The sequence below is a fragment of the Drosophila biarmipes genome, chromosome 2R (assembly GCF_025231255.1).
Source record: "Drosophila biarmipes strain raj3 chromosome 2R, RU_DBia_V1.1, whole genome shotgun sequence".
NCBI lineage: Eukaryota > Metazoa > Arthropoda > Insecta > Diptera > Drosophilidae > Drosophila > Drosophila biarmipes.
Window position 1 is genome coordinate 3,131,144 of NC_066615.1, and position 7,494 is coordinate 3,138,637.

The 7,494-nt window shown below is 50.5% G+C and overlaps 1 protein-coding gene across 3 annotated transcripts; it reads right to left on the minus strand.

The window, feature by feature from the left end:
- Nucleotides 1-2,165: 2,165 nt before the first annotated feature.
- LOC108029413 (uncharacterized) lies at nt 2,166-7,046 on the minus strand. 3 transcript variants are annotated; one of them, XM_050887084.1, is made up of 5 exons: nt 6,819-7,046; nt 5,645-5,846; nt 5,453-5,577; nt 4,410-5,253; nt 2,166-4,350 (listed from the first exon to the last, which is right to left on the minus strand). In XM_050887084.1, exons 2-5 carry the CDS (start codon nt 5,840-5,842, stop codon nt 2,245-2,247), a joined length of 3,273 nt encoding a protein of 1,090 aa, XP_050743041.1. In that variant the 5' UTR covers nt 5,843-5,846; nt 6,819-7,046; the 3' UTR covers nt 2,166-2,244. The 3 variants fall into 3 exon arrangements, with proteins under 3 accessions (XP_050743041.1, XP_016957136.1, XP_016957135.1); XM_017101647.3 differs by having other exon boundaries at nt 5,453-5,580; XM_017101646.3 differs by having other exon boundaries at nt 5,453-5,589.
- Between the last annotated feature and the right edge of the window lie 448 nt (nt 7,047-7,494).

Consider the following 7,494-nt stretch of genomic DNA (forward strand, 5'->3'; position numbering starts at 1 on the left):
TTTACTGTGGTTCAGTGGGGCCACTTTACGGCATGTCAGCTTCATCCGCACCACTAGTCCTCCCATTCTTTTGCGGGCCAAGGGGTGACGGCCTATTTCACACTTTTATAGAAAATTTTGCCAATTGTCTGGCGACGTTTGCCAGTTTTTTTCTCAGCTTTCGGCATCGGCTTTCCCCGCTCGCTGCGGAAGTTTGCGCAATTTCCAAAGCGGAAATGCAATTTTCGGTTCAGCTGCATTTGTCTCGTGGGCCACGCCCCCTGCCCGCGGTCCGCGCCAACTTGGGCGGCTTGCCAACACATCGTATATCAAATGCAGAGTTGGCAGCCCCTGACAATGACATGCAGCGAGCGTTCAGCCAAACCAGAAAAGGCCGACAGCTTTTCGGGGGTAGTAGGGGGGTGTATGGTGGGTGATGGGAGATGGGTGGTCCTGTAGGTGGGGCCTCGAAGGCCGCCAAAAAAGCCAACTCCTGGAAAACGGCCGTTGTAGCGTGTGTCACGCCTTTTGTGGCCAGAACCGAGAATATCTTTCACACGCTTTTTGCTCGCTTTCTGCCAAAGCTCTTTGTGCCGAAAGTACTTTTATTTATTTGCATATAAATTATTCAATTGTTCCCTTGCTTATCTTTCTTGTTGGCTGGCTCCTCTTCTGACCCCCGGCGGGGAGTCTATCAAAGTGCCCAATGCGTTTGCAATTGCAATCGGAATTGATTTTTGATATCTAGGGGCGTGGCATTGAACAATTTTTGATTTACGATACTGAGTTTGGCTTAAGTTGGCCTGAAATTACAAAAAGGGTGCAAAAAGGGCTGTGTTAAAGAGTGTTCTTCTGGTAGTTCACTAACTTTCATTTTAGAATTTTGCTGAATTCACATGTATTATTAAAAGATTTATGGCTCCAAAGAGCTTACGAAGTTGTTTAGATAATTATTTGATAAAAAAATTGACATATCAGTAATTCGTTGAGTTCGATCAAATATTTCTTGAATAAATTGAAACTTAGGGTGTTCCACTCCAACTGAAAATGAGAAGAGAGTACGAGAAGTTCCTCGACTAACAAATATCCGTTGCCCAGCTATCCAACTTTATCATAAATATGCTTTTTAATTCTTAGCTACATTAATTTTATGTACTAGCATGGTCTATGATTTGGCGAGTTATGTGCGTAAAATTGTTATTTATTAACTAATGGTATAATTTTAACTAATTCCTTTTAATCTTTGAAGTTGCATGTTTATTTTTTGTATTTCAAAAGAGTGAAACCCACTCACCCCAGTTTATAGTTCAACTCATTTTTATCTTCTGGCTCCTCGAAGTTTCCGATTGTTTGCCGAGTCTTGGCTTCCGTTTCCGTTCGACACGTGTGCTAAACTGTTTGTCGGCACGCTCCTCCCTATTATTTCCCGCCCGAAAGCCTTCCAAGTGTCAAATGTCAGCTGCAGCCCCGCAGTTCGCAAAACGTGATTTTCGACTGGCTGCGCAAACATTTGTAAGGATGCTTTTTTCGCCTGCGAAAACACGCTTCAATAACATTCAAAACTCAAGACGTGCGAGGCCTGGGCCTGTCACCGAAAAATACTCGTATCTTCTAATATCTGCTGGGCGCTACATGTGCTGTGAATTTATTAGCTGTCATATAAATCTTTGCACTTGGACACCCTTATGCTAAGCGTGAGTGCCCCGAATTCGAGGGCCGTGGTGCCTGTTTGGGAACTGATAAGGGATTTCGAGAAACCCTTCTCCGTAAATGCGGCACTTTTCATTTGCATGACTGTTACTTAAGGAAATTCTTTATTATTTATTTCGCCGAGACTCCTAGCCCCCTAATTGGGTACAGTCTCGTCGCCGGCTAAGCACAGGGTTGTAGCTGTCATTTGTTTAATTAATATTGTCCCTAAATGAAGGCAGCATTTATTTGAGGTGAGCATTTACTTACAGACAGCATCATGTGCACTTTTCATGGGGACGGCCACCAATTTGCAAAGTGCTGCGTGGGCTAGGGTAGAGATCTTTAAAGACCTGTCACGAAGAAGGTTTCAAATCACATGGCTTTCGCGTTAAAATATGTGTCTACATTGAGGTGTTTTGTCGGGGAAAAACAGCGTTTCATGTAAAATACCAATTATGGAGTATCATTTTATTAAATGCATTGATTTAAATATGTTACATAAATAGACAATAATTCCTATAGCTTTATATTTTGGCACGCTTTCTCCTCCGCTCTCCTCACACTACAACTTCGTCACTGCGTCTCCGTTTGATCTGGCTGCTTGAGGGGATTCCCCTTGTCGTCGATTTCCATAGATGGCACCAGAGGAGGCTTGAATCCGTACTCCAGCTGCAGGTTGCGTCCGAAATCGGGGCTGCGTTTCAGGGAGTGTCCGTTGCGCCATCGCTGGAACTCATCGAACTCGTTGGTCAGCGGGGCATCCCCTGCGTCAGAGTTGCCCGATGTTGTGGCTGGAACCGGGCCAATGTAGGACTTTACCATTTGGGCGGGAGCCGAGGCGGCGGCGGTGGCCAAGTCGGCGGGCAGCGTGTTGTATATGTATCGGGCTCCCTGCAGCCAGGGCGAACCCTGTGGCGGCGGGGGAGGTCGAAGGTCGAACTTCATGTCCGCCAAGCTGAAGGTGGCCACCTTGGGAGCCTCGCCCCTCACGGGTTTCACTGGTTGCTTGGCTCCTGCCACAGGCTTGCTCAACTTGACCGCCTTGGGGGACGGCGACTGAGGGGCAGGGGACTTGGCTGCGAGCTGGGGCAGTAACTTCTTCAGCATCCTGGTGTAGTAGTTCTGCAGCACCTTCGGCGGAATGTGAGCCAGCGAATGCGACCAGGGAGTCAGGGAGTTGGGATGGGCCTGGTGGGAAAATCCGAGGGGGGAGTGACCTGGTGGCATGGGCATGTGAATTGCAACGGGGACGTGAATCGGAATGGCCATCGGACGGTCCACGAACTTCTCCACAATCTTCTCCACATGCACGGGCTTTTCCACAATTCGCTCCACCTCTACGGGCACGTGCTTCTCCACGATTTTCTCCACCACTCTCTCCACAGGATAAGGAACAGGGTGTTCGACAATGGTTTCCACGGGATATGGACGATCCACGTAGTGCTCTACGTGAACGGGAACCGGTACGGGTTGTGGGACGGCATAGGGAATGGGTATGTGCTTCTCCACCACTTGTTTCACCTGATAGTCGTTGTCCACGTGATAGGGTTGCAGAGACAAGGGTTCATTATGGTCCAAGGGATCGTGATGAAACTGAAGAGCATGATCCTTCTCGGGAAGCACCTGATGATCGTGATGAAGATGAGGTGCATGATCCACCTCATGAAGGATCTGGTGATTCTGATGGACTTGATTCTCCTGAGGTTGCACCGGATGTTCATAGTGAGCAGACGCATAAACAGGACCCGGGTGAGCCATTTGTTGAACAGGACCATGAACTGAGTGCCCGGAATGCTCAGTGTCCAAATGGATGGCAGCGTGCGAGATGGCCACCTCCTGGGGCGAATTGTCGTATTCAACGTGGATGGGATTCGTAGCTAGGGAGGCATAGTTTTTCGGAGGATCAGCTGGAGCAGCCTGTGACAACTGGTTATGCAGATAGGGCTGGTTATAAATCGTCTCGTGCTGTTCTACCAATCGTCCGTCCTTCTCCGTGATCAGCTTGTTGTGTATGTTCACAGACTTCTGCACCTCCACAAAAGTATACGGACTGGACTTCTTGGCAGCCGGCGCAGGAGCATGCTGGACGTTGTGCTGTGAGGGCTCTGCTGCTGCCTCGACCACGTAATTGTGTGGAGCCGGATGATTGACGGTGATCTGAACACCTGGCTCCATGGGCGCAGGAGCCTCAGAAGGTTCGGGTGAGGAATGAGTCGGACTTGGTGTATTCAAGGTGACAAACACCAGGCTGTTTGGAGTGGCCGACACAGAGGTTGGACCTGCATAACCGGATTGCTGCGACTTCGGAGAAGGTGAGGGCGAGGAAATGGCCTTGGTGTGCAGCGATTCCGGCTGATGCTGCACCTCTGGGTTCACCCGACTGATCTCCTGTTGGTAGGCCAACTGGGAGGCTGGTCTCAAGAAGTGCTCGGCGTAGTCTCCCTTCTTCGGTGCCCCCGGATTCGTCGGCTGCGGAGCACTCTGCACCTCGTAGTGGAAGCTACCCTTCGGTAGGGGTCCGTCGCCACTGCCCGAGACAATAGGATTAAAGCTCTTGAGGAACTGGCGAGAAGGGGCCTCCTGACTTGGGTGATGCTGCTGGAATCTCTGCTCACTGTGGGCTTGGAAGTGATCCAAGGCGTGCTGGGGCTGATGCACGTGTATCTGCTCCTTGGCTGCCTGAAAATAAAAAGCATTTCACAGCGGAATATCCTGCATTATCCCAATTTGAACCCTACCTTTCCCATGCCCAGCTGAGGTTTTCCCAAGGACTCGTCGTGCACGATGTGCACATTGATCTCCTGGTCCTGACCAGGTCCCTTCTGGTTTGCATAGCTCTCGATGCCATTGAGAACTGGAGCCGGCAGACGCTGCTGGTACGCCTCCCGGCCCACGTGGCGAGTCTCCGCGATCTGGTTATCATTGACCAGCTGACCCTCCTCCAGCTCGCCTTCGTTTTCGCCCAGGATAACAATTGGAGCACTTTCTGCCGCCACCAGGGTCTCATTGTCATCGCCCTCCGGTTGGAGCAGCAAGCTGGGCAGCACTGGAGCCGCAACAGCTGCACGGTTTATCCTCAGCAGCTCATCCCGCGAAATGTGGTTGCTGCCGTCCCGGAACTGAGGATCCCGGATCTGCTCCACTACGATCTCCGTGTGGCCTGGCCCCAGCTCCCGGCGGTACTCCTTCGTGACGGTCGTTTGGTAGCTGTAGTAGGTGGCATTCGAGACTGGGGCTTCCGTTGTCTGTTCTGTGGTCACCGTCTCGGTGGTGCTGATCACCTCCACCACTGTGGGCCGAGCCACCGCCTTATTGGTTGTGGTGGTAGTGGCTGTGCTGGTGGTTTCCTTTGTGTTCCCACTCAAGCGGAAAATGTCCGAGAATCCCTTGGGAAAAAGATTGGACAGCACCTCGTTGACAGTATCCGTTCGCGAGCGAGTTACGGTCTGCTCAATTGGTCTTTGCCGACGAGCCACTTCTACGGGCAGCTCATCGTTGATCTCGAATTGGATGTAGCCATGTCCGTTGGTGGGACTGTCCGAGTCCCTCTGGGGCAGCACAGTGGGCAGAAAGCGTGGAACACTGACAACAGGGAGAGGGTTTACTAGAACAGTGGTACTTTATACTTTTTGGATCAATTTGTCAATATCAAACCAATTGCTTATAGAAGCTGGCAAGGTTAAAATGTATTTAACATCACAAACGAGATTGATCTTCATACTTAGTGGCACCAAATTTTTTAGAGGGATTCCTAAGCCAGATTTCTTTATGTCGGACTTACCCCACAAACACTGTTTCCTTTTCCAACCCCTTGGCCTCAATTTCCCTGTCCAGAGCTGGGTTCTCCTGCAGTTCGCCGTCCAGGCCGGGACCTTCAATGACCTCGCGGATGAGTTGCCCGGCTGCCTGCTGATTAAGCTGTCAAAACCGACGCTCATTGCCTGTCAAAATCTTTCGTTGAACTCGGACTCACCTCTTTTACGCTGCTGTCTGCCAGGGCTTCAGTTGGCATGGCCTCCTCCGTGGAATTCTGGGGGCGACCGGAACTGGAGGACGCGGGTGCTGGCGGGGGAGGCTCATCCGAGAGGGCCGGCTGGACGAAGATGGCCAACAGACAGCAGAGAGAGACCGCCGCCGCTAGCAGATGTCGTTGGTGGCGGAGGGGCCACATGGAGCTATTACGGAAATGGCCAAAAGCAGAAAGAGTTAGCTTCAGCTGGGCTTTCAATGTGCGAATGGCGGTGTGAATAACCCCGGCGACCACGACAAATTCCAATCGACGAATAGGTGAGTCGTCAAGCCTGTTTGGGCCCACTCCAAAGCCCATCCACTAGCCTCCACTGCACTCCACTCGACTCCGAGCCACTCGACTCCGCTCCTGACTACTATGGCCACTCACTTGTCGGGCTGTTTGATTCCAGCCGATACGTCCCTGAATGATGATTTTTCCTAAGTGGCTGCCTTGGCACTTTGGCGCTCCTCTTTCTCTTTCGCCAAGAGATTTTCCCTAAAACGTTTGACGCTTTTCCTGCCAAGTTGTTGAACTTGGGGCTGCGTTTGCCTGCGGCTTATGTCATTGCTACTGGCAACGCAATGAATTATTAATTAGCCCCCTCCGCAGAGCCGCCTGCACCACGCATTTAATTTGGAAAATTGAAATTGATGGTGTTTAAAATGGTTCGTACGGGTTTTCACATAGTTTGGCCGCTGCCTGTATTTTGATAGGCTTTAAATATGCATGCCAAAACATATTTCACCTGCAATATTCATGGCTAAGTGGCCCGGGGCGCTTTTGAGCCTGTCCTCTTGTTCGCCTGTCTTGTTGGCAAAACAACACAAGAAAGCGGAGCTTTCGGGTATGGATAATGATCCGAACTGGGCTATTAAACGGGAGACATTTCGTATGCACGCTTGCCTAAGTCCTTTTTGATTGCCATTTTGCATTCGGGACTTCGTTAGGGGCCTTACGGATAGCATTGAATTTCCCGGGTTTGGGGGATTCACTGAACACCGAATCACGAAACAATTTCAGCCGCTTCTAACTCAATTTGCGCTTTCAAATGGTTTATGCTCTACGCTCACTGAGGAAATATTTATTTCCACAGTTAAATGGGCATTTTAAATATTCCATTCGCTTTTGCATTTACCTGCATCCATTAAGTATCGCGCGACGGAATTTTTTTTGCTATTGTGCGTGGGTTGCGATGAATTGAAAACACTCAATTATTTATATTGATTGCCGCCCAATTAAAGCGCACTTATAATCACTTTTCTATTCGATTAAAACAATTGTAACTCTGAGCTGCGGATGGCACAAAAGCGCACTTTGGCGGGCGTCAGGTATTTTTTCAGGTGCTCTTTTCGTGCGACCCTGCCAGTTGCGCGTGCGCGTTGCGAATGAAAGTGAAACCGTCGGGCACTGAGCATTTCGTTTTCTTTTCTCGTCGTGGGTCGCAGTTGCTTTCGTCGCCGATGTTGCTGCCGCAACTGATGTTGCTGCTGCTGCTGCAGTTGCCGCTGCGGTTGCTGCTGCGATCCTTAAAGTGTAGCACAAAACTTGTCCAGCCGGCGATTGCGCAAGCTCCTCCGTCTCGCTCACTCCTTCCAGGCAATGACAATTTTGTTTTTATGGCTTTCTACGGCGGCAGCATTGACCCTGCCGAAAAGGCTGGCGCGGGAAAACGTTTTAACAGGTTTCGCTTGGAAGTGGCGGAGGCATGTGGCCAAATCCACCGAGAAAGCCCTTGGCATGCCCAAAGCGCCCATGCCCCTGCTCCCCAGCCGATCTCCTGCTTGCTGACATAAATTCTCGGCTCATTTCCT

Coding starts and splice junctions, on each gene's coding strand:
- LOC108029413 (XM_017101646.3), bottom strand. CDS start 5,842: ATGTGGCCCCTCCGCCACCAACGACATCTGCTAGCGGCGGCGGTCTCT. Junction 5,254..5,452: donor AAGGAAACAGTGTTTGTGGG/GTAAGTCCGACA, acceptor CCCTGTTGTCAG/TGTTCCACGCTTTCTGCCCA. Junction 4,351..4,409: donor CTCAGCTGGGCATGGGAAAG/GTAGGGTTCAAA, acceptor TTTTATTTTCAG/GCAGCCAAGGAGCAGATACA.